This window comes from Perna viridis, chromosome 3, assembly GCF_037379345.1.
Source record: "Perna viridis isolate PV_CMFRI_1.1 ecotype Kerala chromosome 3, ASM3737934v1, whole genome shotgun sequence".
In the NCBI taxonomy this organism is placed as follows: domain Eukaryota; kingdom Metazoa; phylum Mollusca; class Bivalvia; order Mytilida; family Mytilidae; genus Perna; species Perna viridis.
The window spans coordinates 52,693,456-52,710,632 of NC_142447.1; the positions used below are offsets into that span (position 1 = coordinate 52,693,456).

General features: G+C 31.3%; 1 protein-coding gene across 1 annotated transcript; it reads right to left on the minus strand.

Annotated features, from left to right (window-relative positions):
- Window positions 1-685: 685 nt before the first annotated feature.
- On the minus strand, window positions 686-16,737 carry LOC148622862 (neuroendocrine convertase 1-like). Its single transcript, XM_088573134.1, has 15 exons — window positions 16,284-16,737; window positions 10,244-10,348; window positions 8,698-8,826; window positions 8,212-8,320; window positions 7,579-7,616; window positions 7,211-7,287; window positions 6,829-6,917; window positions 5,765-5,937; window positions 5,033-5,245; window positions 4,690-4,790; window positions 4,307-4,546; window positions 3,838-3,995; window positions 2,574-2,707; window positions 1,974-2,114; window positions 686-786 (listed from the first exon to the last, which is right to left on the minus strand). The coding sequence occupies exons 1-15, from the start codon at window positions 16,437-16,439 to the stop codon at window positions 718-720; spliced, it is 1,932 nt and encodes a 643-aa protein (XP_088429260.1). The 5' UTR covers window positions 16,440-16,737; the 3' UTR covers window positions 686-717.
- Between the last annotated feature and the right edge of the window lie 440 nt (window positions 16,738-17,177).

The following is a 17,177-nucleotide window of genomic DNA, read 5'->3' on the forward strand; positions in this document are numbered from 1 at the left end:
ATGGTATTGTAGATGAATATACAGTTGTTAAAAAGGTGACATGGTTTCTTATTTGATTCGTAAATGCAACGCTTTAGGCTACAGTATGTTCATATACATAATATTAAGAGAACAACTATAACTGTCAAGAAATCATTTTATTAATAATTTACCCGTAGAACATGAAAAAAGTATCAACTGAACTAATTATATCTCATCTCAAACTTGTGACAATTAGGCATATAAAGGTATCATGTTGGCGATTTGGTGTCTGTAGTGATTAATTCAGAAATTCAGATTAATTATCTTTAAGATCAATAAGGTTCCATGTATTCTCCGTAAAGTACTGTATTTGAGGGTGAACAGTATAGCAAGTTTTGTCATTTTGGTTTAATACACATTTTCATTATTTCCTTGGACAAGTGCATAAAAAAAATTCCATATACAAAATGGTAATAAATTTTGATATCTAGGAATACTAGGAATATTATAAACTTTTATATCAATAGATGTCATTCATTTCAGAGTATTTTGTAAAGCTTTAAAATAAGATGTACGACAGTTTACGTTGCTGAAATTGACCACAACGAGGAACTAAGGAATGTATTATGTGCGTACTTTTTGAATAAAACACTTAAACTGTAAATGCTGAAAGAATACTCCAACATTTATCAAGAAATTCTCACAAAAGTAAAGACACAAAAAAGAGAGTGTTATTTTTAATGACTGTTCCCATGACTACCAGATGCTCTTGCTTCTACTGGCTGCTGCCATTTCTTGGAGAAGGGACTTCAGTGATGCTTGTCTCTGTAAGTAAGAAGAAAACATAATGCAGTAACTGGTATTAAAAATATTCGTTTAAAAGGAGTGATATTTTAAAACCAATGAAGATTTTCAATCTCATTTTATTTAATGTGACTAATACTAAGGTAAAGCACGCATGATATGATATAAAATCCTTGTAGAAATTGAATTCATAATCTTGTCGCTTGTTTAGTTGGAATCGTGTGGGGGTTCCACTTCATCCGAATGGATCTCATAGGTCTAGGAATAAAGTCCATTCATGGCTTTGAGTGATCAAAGAAAACAAAAACTTTCACCATACCAGCTGTTTAACCAGGGATGTTTTCAATCATTTTTATTGTTTTTATTTTACAAAGATCGTTGAATTTTATATCGTAACATTTTCATCGTGTTCTAAAATATTGCCCATATCGACACTTTGACTTTTGGGTTCTTGACATTATATTTAAAAGATAATGCATAGATGTGCTGAATAGTCAACATTTACCAGAACAAATAAAACAAGTAAAGTAAATTCTACATCCCTTCAAAGTTCTTACCATTTTGCTAATGGCGAGCTACTTACATAACAATAATAAACAATATAAGCTACGTTATGTTACTACTTAGTTAAAGGCATCAATGAAACTAATACAAACGTTCTTACATAAATAGAGGTATAGAGTCAATATGCCAGTAAATATCAAAAGTGTGCTTTGAAATTGTTGCAAAATAAAAGAACTTTTAATCTTTTAATTGATTTCGCATTTATTTTGAAGTATCTGGACAATGTCAGTGCATGAAAATGAACGACTATTGGTTATTGTAAAGACCTCCCAATTTTCACGTAACGCATACATTTAAACAAATGTACAGTCGCCATGATTTTGTTTTAGAAAATTAACGAAGAGTAATCAAGAGAACCAAGGTTATAGCGGTAATCAAAAGAATGCAACCCAGAGACAAAGACCAGACTCACAAAACAAAGAACATATAGTAACTAAAAATCATACATACTAAGTATTTTGTGACATTTCGAATGTGTTGTACGTAAATCAGGCTGCATCACCATTCAAAGTGTGTAAAAATAATTTTAGACCTTGGATCACGATTTCCTATATTTTTCTCATTTTTCCTAATGATACCTATTTATACATTATTAAACTGCGTTTTATCAATTTATTAATCATAATGATGCTATATCATCTTACCTCTCTTTCATCCATAACTTTATTATAGTTATTGTCATATACTCGTGCGCCACCAGCGCTCTGCACATGATGGGGCAACACTTTGGTTCCATGGAGTTTTAATTTTACAGATTTAACTACACCAAGATTTTTCGTTCCTTTCTAGAATAAAATGAGATGTATTTGCAATGACAAACTGACATTACATGACACCTATACGTGATATAACAAATGGATTAGAATTCATGGCATCATTTTAGCAAATGTGGATAATTCAGATTATTATAACAATTCTAAATATTCCAACAACTCTCATGCTAATGCTCGAAGTCCAAAGTCCTAAAAATACGATATGTTTTGAAAAATGTAATCTATACTTAGAGATTTGTTCATCGAATCCCTCTCATTATGTGCGGCAGTATTAGTTTGATATATCATGCCGTCCATTGATGATTTATTTGTCTATGTTGAAGATTTTAGTCCTGCTTAAACAAACCTAGGGACGAAATAACAGGTATCTCAATTTACCTATGTTATCAGATTCGCTCTTATATGAAACACACATAGTATATTATGAAATTTTCAAGCACTCATGTGCCCAATGGTAGTTTTACTACCTACTTCATCTCGTATAGTAAGTTTCCATGTACCGCTTGGTCTCTCTCCCCAGGAATGTACTGACATGAAGTGCCAGTCATGAAAACCAGAGTCAGAGTTATCCAAAGGTCTCTCCGTTAGCAATGTAGTATCAGTATCTAGAAAACAAGACCATGTTTACCTGGCAACTTTGCATTTTCAGTTTACTTCATTTTTTCGCAGATATAAGGTACCATACAGTGGCTTTGGTGTTTGCAGTTTAACAAATGCAGATATTGTTGCAATATAAAGGTTCTTCTAAAATATTTCATACATGAAGGTATGATAGCAGGAAGGCAATGATTAAAAGCTAAGAACAAGATATTCATGATCCATCCGTAGACAAAACTTAGATAATAGAAACAGACCGAACACCACAAGTTACATTATATATACAAACTCCGTACGATGGACTGAATGAATCTTACCACAATCATAAGGCAAATTGGCTATATTAGATGTGAAGTCATCGCGTTTGATGTGTAAAGTGTAATACTGATACCTGCATAAATTGTATTTGTATTATTAAGACTTGCACAAGAAAAAACATTCCTGCACGTAACAGAAACAGAAGAGAGTACGAACAAAACCTTGATTGAACAAGTTATAAAAAGGTAATCACACGGCACTTTTTAGTATAAGAACCATAAATTAAGTTTTGAAGGTCAGGAATAAACATGCACACAAAACTGAATATGGCTTATATCATTTTTTTATGAAGGAAGACATTTTACAATTACTGCATCAAAAAGGTCTTCAAACGAACAATTAAATAGATACATCGATCGGTTGTTATTATCAGATCGTAAGAACCAATTAAGACCTTTGTTCATTTTTGTGAAAAAAAAACGGTGAGGTAAATACTTTTTAATATAAACTTTGAATACATTTTGTTTTTGAGTGAGTAGGTAAATAACGAAAATTAAGTGCTTATTTTTTATGATTTAATCAAGACGAATTTGAATATTCTTTGTTATATTTTATATTAATAGAAAAGATAAAGTGCATTCATGTGAATATGATAAGAGGCCCTTCATTAAATACAACGCCGAATATAGTTTTAGAGTTTTCTTTATGCAAATTATTCAGGATTTATGCAATCAATATTAAATCATGTAGTTTTTATAAAGCATCATTGATCTATAAACATTAATTTCATGGACAAAATAATGACGTTCATCGATCATAAACCCTAATGACATCATTATAGGTTTAGCTTTAATTCTGAATTATACAACGAAATACTTACTCATTGCCGATGTTAACTTCATTTTTAAGTCTCCTCGTTTGGAATAATCCATAGATAAGGCAAGTTGTACGTGTTCAAGATATTTTACTTCGTTCTCTTGACCTTTACACCCATCAGTATGAAACAAAATTTCAATTTCTTGTTTGCTTCTGAAATCTCTAAGAAAAAATAACAAGGATTACTTTCATGTTGTTTTTTTTTTCTTTTTAGAAAACTTAGAGTATCATTGTTTAATAATTAATTCAATTTCTTTATTTCATATGTACTTTTATCATTTATCATGGCAAAGCCGTAAACGTATTTTGAAGTAGTAAACCTTTTCTAGGGAAAAGCCAAGATGGATATGACAATAAAATTTTAGAATATAGATGACTAGTGAGCATTGGGTTTATCAAGCGACCAAATAATAATGCATCTCTAGACATCTTCTTTCATTTTCGTGTATGCTTTACTTCAGAATAAAACGTACTGAGGTAAATTAGAAGAGATATCTGACTCGACGTAGCAAATGTATTTTTCAGGAACGTGTTGCCAATGAGATGGGTCTGCGGCATTGATAATCCTAGCTGCATTCAGAAGACCGAAACCAAAAGCACTGTTAATCCAGTACCCAGCACCATTTTGCGTCCAACCTTTGTTGTCTTTAAGAGCGGAGTATTCTGCTGTCCATGCAACCAAATGTTGAACATCTCTCCATGTAAGATTTGGGCTGTATATAGATAATTTATAGAAGTTAATACCGTTCAACAGAATTTATGTATGCATTTAAATACCTTTTTTTCAATGTTTACAGTTTTGTTCACGAATTTTATTTATCAGATCTTTTGAAAAATTGAAACCATTATAACTTACTTGGCCTCCAGAAGAAGAGCAAATATTCCAGCAGCCAGAGGAGCAGCGGCGGAAGTACCAGTATGTGATACAGTACATTTTCCTCTCAGATCAGTTGAAGCCTTTAATTACATATTATTTTTTTATATTACAGCATCCTTTAAGTCAATGGGTAAATCTAATACTAGTAATGGAAAATTTTAAACAAAATTTACATGAAATATAAAAAAAATAATTAATTTAATTATTTTTTTACAATGTTTGATAGCGCTATTGAAAATGTGGGATTAAAATATAATTTCGCCCATGAAGGAATCTTTATGAATGCATGTTAAGTCAATAAAGAATGATATTTGTTACATACTATTCTTTGATCGTCGTAAGCACCACTAGAATACGTCGTTGCCATTGTGGATGCACATTTTTCAGCATACCATGGAGTATGCTGAGCTTGTGAGGCACTGCTTATAGATATTGTATAAATACTACCAGTATACCCATCACAGTCACAGTTATCGCCAAGTCGACCGCCATTACCAGAGGCCCATACATATAAAACACCTTTACCACCTCTTCCCTGAAAAAAAAAATCATTTACCTCAGAGTCGACTATCTTTAACAGAAACCCATGCATATAATACACTTTTACAGCCTCATCATTCTATATATCTTACAGTCGAATGCTATTCTAAATATCTACCCTACAGATTAATGTTGCTCTGACGTGGTAAAAGAACCTAGCAGAAATCAAAATAATATAATCCAAATAATAAGGAATTAAGACCACACAGTGAAAAAAGACGTACACAACAATAACATGAAATAACAAGAATAATACGTAAAAAGGTGCCGAAGGTATGTCGCCACAGATGAAAGGAAAGTTGGCAATACGGAATTAGAAATCATCGCGTAAAATTATGTAATGGCGTTCACACTATTGTAAACTGTATATACCTATATTACATCTCACTTTAAGGATAAACACGATACTTTACGACAAAAATGAAAATTTAATATCCCAAATTCAGTGAAAATGAAGCAGGTAATCAAAGTTTTTACAAATGATTTTCTTCCATTAACCTAATGCCAACTATACCTCTTTAATTCCCAATTCAAAGGCCTGTTTTGCAAGTTTACCAGGACCTTCAACCGTTTGACCATCATCATTTGGTCCCCAACTAGCGCTGTATATATCAACATATTTATGATTGAAGGCTATTGCTTCAGCTTCTACACTATCTGTCACTCTGCCGTCTAGCATTCTAACGCCTATAATTGATATAAATATTTCCATCTCATTACAATGCCGTCACCTATATTAAACGCCTTTTGTACCATCTGTTTAAGTGTTGAATTATTGTCAGTGCTATAACTGTCTTTGTTTTCGTATTATAATTGTCAAATTTAAACTTCCCTCATAGAACAGATTTTTGAGTATACAGCATCATAGGTATTCAATTATTCTTATTATTATTATACAATATTCATAAAGCGCTTATCTAATAAAAAATTACTCTAAGCGCAGTACAATATAAAAAATACTACATAAATAAATAAAACGTATAATAATACAAAATCCTACGAGTTAAAATTTCAAAACCAGTTAATTCATCGATAAAAATTTCTAACAAGATATGAATGAGAAATCAAGGGAACCAAGGTTATAGCGGTAATCAAAAGAATGTAATCCAGGGAAAAATGAATGCATTGAATATATGACACTATGAAAATATCATTAATTAAAAATATATATAAAAAAATGGAAAATATCAGGCAAACACGCTAAAAATTTACTGAAAAAGAAATAAGAATATCAAAATAGAGTTGAGAAATTGCAAATTATAAATTCTTTGCAATACTTTTTAAGCGAATTGATCACCGTTCTAGATATATCCTATATTACATTGTCACGTTCAACTTTGACAAAGACACTGCTTGGTTTTTGCAAGTAGCATTTCTTCTGTTTATCGTTAGGTATGTTGATAAAACAAACTTGTGTTAGTGACCTTTTGTCCAAAGGATCTGTCAGAGTGGAAAAACTTGATAAAACACGAATAATGGCCTTCCCGTGTGGATTTAGTAGTAATACATTTTTGTCATAACACTTTTCTCATATTTGGAAATGCTTTATATGATAAATGTATTTCTATTTAGACTCACCTCCAATTTTGGCATTATGAGCAATTCCTACACCACACAGTGTATTGTTAGCAACCATAGCGATTTCACCTGCGCATCGTGTTCCATGTCTGATACATTAGAGAAATATAATAGAAGGATAGTCAGGAAGATGATAGGAGCAGACACTTGAAGGTTGACGGGAGCAATAAAACAGCATGCACACTTAAAATGTGATAAGTTTGGTCTAGAAAGCGTAGTGATTTAATTTGGAAATTACACAATACAAATAGGAAATATTTTAGATATAATCAAAGCATTATGATATTATTATTGGTATTTTTTACTATCAATTTATCAGAAATTCCATGCACAAACTTTATTTTGGTCTCATTATCTTATTACTTGTTTGTTTAACTATTACTTGTTTTCATTAGTTGGATCATAGCGAGGTTGAGGATCGTCGTCATCGTCGTTTAGATCCGTACTAGCCTTTGGGTCCTTAAAATAAAACACTTGCTATAGTACTATTTTAATCTTATAATTTTCATTATTAAATATTTTAACAATAAATAGAACGTAACAATTCAAATGCAAAACATTTAAACAAGAAAGTTTGTCAAGATAACGTACAGAAACCCGTGATATTCATCTACCTTCAGCTGTTGAAATGCGTATGTTGTTTTGGTATTTATTTAACACAACTATTTTGAAATAAATTACATTGTTTTTCTTATTTTTTTCTTTTTGCCTTCTTTTAATTATTTTGTAAAGAAGTAATACTTTGCTTACATAGTTAGCTTCAATATCAGTATGGTTTTTCTCCAAACCTACAATAAATATGTCCTGATGATTTTAATTGTTGTTTTTATATCAGAATCATTTAAATGATTCGTAGTATACTTCCTTATGTTTATAAATAAATTGCATGAAGAAAAATACTGATGTCGTCCCGATTAAGAATCTGCGGCTCAATTGGAAATTTGAGCTACGTATCGACCGGCATTTTCAAAACTTTTCTTTTTCGGTTTCGTTGAAATTTGATATCCACGTTGTGTACACTGAAGTCGCTTCTTTCTTTGTGTTTAGTGCAACTTTATAAATAAAACATTCATTTTGGTATTTCTTTTCTCTAAATACAACTTATCCAAGACACTGAGAAATTATTTAATGAGTGACTGTTATATTTTTCAGGTCCTTGAAGAGACAACCTCAATCACGTGGTGTACACTAAATAATTTGCTCTGCAGGTTTTTTCAAGTGTGCACCAGGGACATTGAGGTTATTTTTCAAATAGACCGAAAAATATACTAGTCATTCCTTAATTTGGTGTATGAGATGATGGACAATTTTTTATGCAATCAGAAAGCGTGTTATTTCTGAAATTAAATTATATTATTATGATTTATACGTTTTATTACATACCGTCGTCTAAGACAGTAACAACTACTCCCTTCCCAGTTATTCCTTTGTTCCAGACAGGAATCACGTGCAAGTCTAACTTTGGAAGAGTTATTTTTGTTCTAGTATCTCTCTACAAAACAGAATGTGTTTTGATGGCATTACTGTCATGTTTCATGATAATAACATCTTATCATTAGTATATAACAATAAAAATTAAATGTAACAGGTGGTCAGTTATTATATCTGACGTCAAGCTTAATATGATTTAAAAGGAGTGTCTTCTTCTCTTTTTAAGGTAAAATACTGTCTACTTTTGTAAATTAAAATGCAACACTACAGTAGTTTTTGACAGACTTATCCTTCAACATTATATTCAACCTTCGACCTTCAACCGAATGACTTGTATCTCAAGCCATTAGAGGCACAGTTTTAGATAAATTATAGACGTTAATAAGTAATATGGCTGATTTTACCTTTGCACTATAGAGAGACTTTCTTTGTACTTACAAGATACCATTCGGATTTCCATAATGGGTCATTAAACGTGACTTCATCATAAGATCTTTCGATGGTTTCCCTGTCTATTAAATTACGTTTCGATCTTGTTTTGTGCTGTTGTTGTTCGACCCAATTTACCTTAAAGGAGATATACTATATTTAAGATAATACAAAGAGGATGTATTACCCATTCAGACTTTCGAAAAATGTTGCTCTTTCGAGAGAAGTATTTTGTTGGGGATTATGGCTTAGTCAGTATATAACAAGATTTTATTTTGCCGGATTTATAGTGTCAACTTTCGCCGCCATAGTTTGCAAATGATTTTATTCTAATGGACATCACGTCTTAGAACATTAAAGTATATTAACTAGTCAATGTTTGATTGCTGCTTTGGCTAGGCGTAACGGAAGTCCGCTGATCCCACGTGACAGTACGAGATCTCATAAATCATGGTATTGCCGTTTATTAGATTCAATTTCCTTGCATACAATTAAAGAATGTCATTTTATGAAGACATACTAAGCCATATTGAATTTCAATTTATACGACAAGGTGATTGTCAGTTAAAACATACAAAACATATCTCTCTCATCATTAGGTTAAATTTGTATAGGTCAAAACGAAAAAAAAATAGCTTGTACTAATATGATTACAACAATCTCAATTATTCAGTGAGATTCTGTGTACTATCCTTTTCTTTTAGTGAGTGTTATTTTTCATGAAATTCTAGTTCGTCACCAGGGTATTGCGCAGTTGCCTTTTACGAGGGAAGTTGACTAAATGCGTATACATAATTGAATTTATATTTCAATAAATATGATAAAGCAAATGGTCGAAAGCAATCAAAACGATCGTCTGAAAAGGATGGAATCATGAAATCAAATTTCGATTAAAAATAATATCATAACATGACAATGCGCCTCATTAAGATTTTTTTAAAATCGAATCTGAAAGTGCGAACCCAGCATCAAAATACCTGGACTTGTAAACATTAAATAGATAGGAGTGCCATATGTATTCCTTCGTACATGTACATGTGGTGTATTTTTTTTCAATGATTAAGTTGTCGATGAAAACGTTGACGACATCTCTCAATTATATAAAACAAGGGATGGTCTTATCTGATTGTTTGCTGTTTACGACCCAGTTTTGGTGTGCCGTTACTTTTTAGTAAGGTTTTACAAAACCTTTGATGTATACACAAAACTATCCTCCGGTGCTGTGTATCACTTTTGTGTTTAATCTTTCTTAACACAAAAGTTAATAGCTCATTTTATTTTTCTTACTTGTAACGTCGCTTCTGACATTTCTTTGGGGTTTTTTTTTGTATTTTTTTTTTGTTTGTTTGTTTGGTTTTTTGGGGTTTTTTGTTTTTGTTTTTGTTTTGTTTTGTTTTGTTTTTTGTTTTGTTTTGTTTTTTTTTAACCATTACATGGCGTATTTCTGACGTCATACGCCATAGACTTAATAAAATTACGACCATTCTTTCAGTGTACCTTTATGTAATTGTACATAATATGTTAGTCGAGTCAATACAAAATTGCACCAGCTTACCCGTTGGTCTGTTTGTAGTTTCCTCGTGTGACGGTGAGCATGACGTTTAGAGCGACTAGGCACGTGTCGGTGTGTTAAAAGGTAGTGGTTTTCAAATGGTATGAGCTGAAATAAAAAAATGAAACCTGTAATGTGCTGTAACGTACGACTTTTTTTCCTATTTTCCTATTTTTGAAGCAAGTCTCATACATGCCTGCAACTGCGTCACCGCAAAAAAAAAGGATAACGTGATAAAGTTGCAGGGAAAAAAAATAATCAAAACTTTCCATAATGGAAGGTGTACATTTATGATATATAAACACTTGCAAAGTTTACATAATATTAAATTAATATTTTGCGGTTACAGTTTACACAAAGTCCACAACACAAAGTGCCCAAATAATCAAGTTTCTGCACTATAGAGGATACACATCTTCAATATACACACTTTGCAGTAATATTTTGTTTAAGGGTAATTAAGGGAACCAAGGTTATAGCGGTAATCAAAAGAATGTAATCCAGGGACAAAGACCAGACATGGAAAACAGACATACACAACAAAGAACATAAAGTAACTAAAATCATACATACAAAGTAACAAAAGCAAATGAGCAACTCGGACTCCAATAAAAACTGGGAGCATATTATTATGCGAAGATTGAATAGAATTCGCTGAATATTTTTGAAAGAATATTCGCATAAAAAGAAGCCACACACTGTATTAAACACCGTCAGATCATGTACAGATGCACGTTTCATACTTATTGAATGATAAAATATCTTTTCATGGATTTAATTAGACATCCACCTGGTCGCTATGATATAAAAGAATAAACAATAAACAATAATTAAAGTACGCATGTCTCTATTATTTATTATTCTGTTTATACTTCCTATTTAGTAAGGTATTCACAAATATATAACAAAAACACATATATCTCTTTTCAAGTTTGCATGTACTTTGAATTTTAATTATTCTTTAGAAATTTATAAAATTTGCTTTTACTTTGTTAAGTAAAAAATAAAAATTGATGTATATTATAATTCTACTTAAAATGAAATTTATATTATTCATATCATCCTGCATTTTAATTCCTAAGTACTGTGCACGCACACATACTGTGGATGCAATAGTATAATCCAGTAATAAAAACATATTTCTTTAATTTGTATCATTCAACATCATGGTTGTTATATTAAATGCATGTCGAGTTTTAATTAATAAAAGAACAAGCGGTTTACCTTGCGGGTAGGCACACCATTCTACCTACAGAGACAATAACTTTATTACGTCTGATATTTGATTCTAATAAATGATTTAACGTCCTTTGTTTTTGATATTGTTGGTGCCCCAAAGCTTCGTTTCACTTCTCTTTCGATAATTTTGTTTTCCTAGACCGAAAGCAGTATCAACAGAAACCACTACGATTTAAAGTTTACAGCGATCAAAATTTAAAAACAATAAAACATACTAGACAATTTCATTAATACACAAAACCGGCATCTAAAAGTACCAAAACAGGAATTGATGCACTGAGAGGATTCTTGTGAAAACATTGTAGCCTTTGAAATAGCAAAACATTTTCCTCATATACAATTTCTGTTTGTTATAAGTCATGACTTTGATTTAATTGTCCTGTTTACAAATAAATCAAGATCTTTAAAGAACAGGATTAATTCTGACATGTTATGACTTAATATGCAAACATGCATGGAATGTTTCCACCTATAAGTGCAAAAGTAGGATATGAAATGAAATTCAGTCACTTTTGCCGTTTTGAGCTCTCCCATGTCGTCGACATTTTCTAGAGAGACAGACTTAACAGAGTGTTTGGTTTCCTTTACCTTAATTTCTTTAGGAAGGATGATATGGTTCATAGATACTTTATGATCGACCGATGAATTCATAGTTACTGAACTGAGATATTTTGTGGTTGATTTGGCAAAAATGCCAAAGCGTAATAAATGGGATAATTTCTTCCTACATTTTTGATTTTCATGCTGCTGATGAGAGGTTACTCCTTGAAATACGTGTACAGCATTTTGAAAATTACAATGAATAAAAATGGTATTTTTTGTATTTGAATACGCCAAAATCCAAAAACATGGCCATAACGTAAAACAAGAAATAAAGCCGATCAACATACACAATGTAGCGAACCAGATAAAATAAATTACTAAGTACATATAAAAGCTGAAAATAAGAATAAGAAGACGTACCACAAAAAACTAAAGCACAAGAGGTATGAACCTCACTAAAAGTGTGAGTGAAATCATGTGATTCGGAAGAGTAAGCATGTCCTGCTCCGCAAGCGGTACCCGTCATATTACAATGATAGAGTAATCAAAGGAACCAAGATTCGAGCGATAATCAAAAGAGTATATTCCAAGGACAAAGAACAGAGAGGAAAACATACAAAAACAGCAAAGAACATAAAATAACCAAACTAATACGAACAAAGAAACAGTTGTAAATGAGCAACTCCGATTCCTCTAAAAACTGGGAACATGGACCAGGTGCACCAGCGTGTAATCCTGTCATATTCAAGTAACAAAAATGCAGCTTCCTAACTCTTGGAAACAAACGTGTCAAAAACAATTCACACTTCAAATCATGTAATTCAATAAAGTATAATGATGTTAATAAAGTGAACTGACCGATGATTTCCATGTTGTAACGGTGAATGAAATAGTGGCATTTGGGTGTGAATAGTCAATGTCTATCAACAACTTATCGGGAAATTCATATTCTTCTTCTATCAAATTGTGCTTTCCTTTCTACGTTCTTGAATAAAATCACCATATTAAATCAGTAAACATCTTCCCAATCATATCGAAAATTGAGCGATTTATAGGTACTGCTGTACCACTCCTGTTTTTAAATAATTAATTTGAAACGTTTCCATTAATGTAGAGAATTTCAATTTCGTATGAAAGGATGTGTACGCTATACACAAATCTAGTTTTTGTGTTGAAAGAGTAAAACAATCGGACTTTTGTTGGCGATAAGTTTACATGTTCCGTACTTTGATTTCCTTGGATTTCTTTTGTTTTAAATTTATTTTATTGCTCATTCTTGTAAACATAGTATAAATAGCTTCAAAACGAGAAAATAGGATGTCGCAACCAGAATTAATACAAGCACTTTGAACAGCATAAAAAAGTAATAAAATTGTCTAGAAAAGTGCTAAGAATTTGGTGAAGTACTTTAAGAGATATAACCAATAACACATATCATAATCATCTCTTTTAGGGCGTTTGTATGCTCGCTTATTATTAAGTGATTGTATCAAAAAAGTAATACTTACAAATGAAAAAAAAAGCCAAATATTTAATTTTAGTAATAAATATTGAAGGTTATTGGGTGAATGTACTTTGAATATATATGTTTCCATGCTGTGATATTAACAAGCGACATGTCCGGTTTCTGAAAGCTTTATTCTTCACTACTCAGAATAAACTACTTTTGTCTCACGTCGTCGGTCAATCCTGATTCAGTTACGTTGCACATCAGTATAATTCCGTCATCAAAGGACAATTAAAAGCTCTATTGGACTATTAATGACTGTCTTTTAAGGTGGATCAGTTGAATCATCCTAAAGGAAACACTCTCTCGTGTGTATAACACAATCAATACAGTATTAGCTTTTGTCATGTATTATATTCCCTATTGTAAACTTCTAAATTTTGCTAATCTCTGAAATTGATTATAAGACAGGGGTAAATTCGCCTACCTGAGTTTTCCTGTTACAGAAACCTAATGAATTACTTGTTGATTTATTTTTGATCCAGTAACAAGGTAAACGATGAAGACTAAATATTCCCCTGATGTATCTTTACGACTGATAGTCGATTACTTTATATAATAAAATATCATAATTTATATTTTAGAAAAAAAAAGCTATAATTAATTTTCATATCTAGTCAAATATGAATAGGTAAAGAAGCACATCTTACCTTTGGATGTAATACGTATTGATATATAGATAAACTCTTTATAAATGAAAACGGGGAAACTGTTTGGAAACATAACTTCTGGTGCCTTCTATTTCAAATATTGATTTTCTATCGAAGTATTATAAGAACTAAACTTTCATTTCGGCTACTACTACATGAGAATATCTTAAGTCTTTATGCAAACTTCCTTTGATTTAGAAAGTATATTGATGATATATTTTGTGTTTATCTAAATAACTGTTTTGTAAAGGCTAAAAACTTACAAAAAGAAGACTCGTGCTTTTGTTTTACTTTAGTGAATTGTGCAAAAAAGGCATTAAAGTACTAGATATCTTTAAGCACACGCATTCTGATAAGCAAGGACTCGAATACATCTTGTAAACTCTCTGAAGAATCAATTAAATTAATTACAACCTCGTAAACTTCTAATGTCAAAAGTCTGACGAATTATTGACAAGACTAAATCACGTACATTATAGAAGTCATCATCATAATTATCACAAATTTACTAGTTATATGGGCTAGTTTTAGAAGTCAATGATATCAGAAAATGACTTGGTTCGTGACCGCTTCGGTTATTTTAACGTAGTTAACAAGAACGTCAAAAGTCAAGGCAATCATTACATATCTATATATGTACACACTAAGTGTGTGTTTCATACAGAGAATTGCCTGTTCAGGTAGTTTACATTCCCTTTGACAACACTGCCCCCTTGACTTAATTTGCAATGAAAACCTGTCTTCCTATAGCTATCCCTTCGACAACACTGCCCCCTTGATTTAATTTGCAATGAAAACCTGTCTTCCTATAGACTGAATTAAGAGATTGGATGTAAGAGGTTCATGTTTTAAATGCAGATTTGCATAGAATGTACTTATTAATGATCAACATGCACGACCCAGGACCTAAAACAGTTTTATTGAATTTCAACAGTTCCAGCTTCTAATGAATATTGATAATAATAATAAAACAAGCTAGTACTTTATATCATTTCTCTTGTACTCAAAATAACAAAATAAGGTTTACGCTTTATTTTAAAAAAAAGCATACGTTAAACTGGACAATCATTAATTGGAAAATATTGAAGTTACATTAAAGGTTGTCTTGTCTGTGCTCAAGAAGCGTTAATTTTTATTTTTTTTCTAAAATCGTCATTATCTATTAACTGCAAGTCATTTTGAATAAGTGGACGTTCTTTTGAACGTGCTGACTAGACAAATGTGTATTTAAGCCAATCAGTTCTTTCGAAAAGCTCCTTTGTTATCTTCTTACCCATACCTTGCAACTTTTGAAACACAAATAAAAAAATATTTTGTCTTTGATCGAAAGAAATTAAAGTTCAGAAACATTACTCTATTTTCAAAAGCTCGTGTGTATAGAATTCACATTCTTTTAATACTTCTTTTCAAACTTTGTAACCCCATGATTTATATAGGAATTCTGTTAGTTTAATTCATGCATATTAAGATGTCTGGATACACTAATTTTCCTCATGCGGTTTCTATTGTGATATTTCATCTAGTCAAACATTATATTTCATCAATCGTTTTTACTTTATTCCTGCTTTCACTTTTATTGACAGCTTGAAATGCCAGGATGTTCATTATTTACACAACAATGCTTGGAGGCAGGAATCGTATTGATACATGTAAATCTAGGATATATTCTGCACCTGTCACAGTTGATAGATATAATATATCGCAGCCATTTTTATCAGACGAAAATACTTGTTTTCATTTATAAAATGGATCTATATTTTGTTTAGAAATTTATGTGATAACCGAAAATGATGATAAAACTATACAATTCTTCTTTAAATCGTGCCATTTGTTCAATTTGAATATGCCCCTCATATTAATATTTGCTTTTTCTAACATACTTACTCGTCACTTTTGAATTCAATATCAAAGTTGATATACCAAAATGAGTTATGAGATATTTTTGGTTTTACTCTCTCTCTTTCATTTGAATTTTGAATCTAGACAGAAATCGTGAAATAAAACAATCATTTTTTTTATTTTTTTTTTTTTATTATTTTTTTTTTTTATTTTTTTGTTTGTTTTGTTCTTTTTAATTTGAAAAATCAGATGGAAGCAAACAAACCTCTTTTACAATGTCATATCCATGTTCTCTAGCAACTCTTTTTGCTTCTTCGTGTCCTCCTTGAATTTCTACTGCCCATTGATTTACATAATGGTTATCACAATATACGTAATATAAGGACAGACATATTAAATAAAAATAAATCCAAGTTATCATAGTATTATTAATCAGATATTCTTTTCCACTATCGCCCTGGTCCTGTCAATTTTTTTATCTCTGACAGAATATCCTTTCACCGTCCAGATTGTTCCAAAGTAAGGAAAGCTCACTGAGAATGAACATCATAATTTTTGAATGTCATGACGAAATTGATAAACTTCACTGTGAAATATACCTATGTCAACAGCTGTTGGTAAGTTGGCGAACTTTATCACAGAAATCCTGCAGGTACCTCAATATCCAGCTATTATCGTCAAATTATGTACAAATAGATAGCCGGAAATTGCAGTTGCTTAAATGGCTAATATGAACATCGACAATGTGAAAAAAGAATGTAAATTAATGGACATTTTGAAAACAATAGGGATTGCTCTTATTATTGGAAGTGGGTTGTGCCTTTATATTGACAGATTGACTCTGTATAGGATTAAATGGAATATATTAGCAACTTTTGATGCGTGGAATATATTAGCAATCTGATTCCAATGGTTTTCCTCAGTCTGTGATTGAATTACTTGCTTGTTTTGTTTTTATTAGAGTTGTATCATGAGAACGTTTTTTAAGGTTGATTCTCGATCCAATAAGTAGTTAACTGATTATTGTTAATGAGAGAATAGTGTGGGTTATACATCTATGGTAGAACTACTACCTTTATACGGATATTACTACACATGACAATATATATTAAAGAAAAACAATATTTTAAGCATTATTAGATTTTCCATTGTAAGTTGG

Bases quoted from the DNA above. Each gene is read 5' to 3' on its own strand.
- LOC148622862 (XM_088573134.1), bottom strand. From the start codon at position 16,439: ATGATAACTTGGATTTATTTTTATTTAATATGTCTGTCCTTATATTAC. The intron at 5,246-5,764 runs GTATAGTTGGCA...TTTTTTTTTCAG, and splicing joins TTGAATTGGGAATTAAAGAG to GGAAGAGGTGGTAAAGGTGT. The intron at 2,708-3,837 runs GTAAGTATTTCG...CTTGTTTTCTAG, and splicing joins GAAGTTAACATCGGCAATGA to ATACTGATACTACATTGCTA.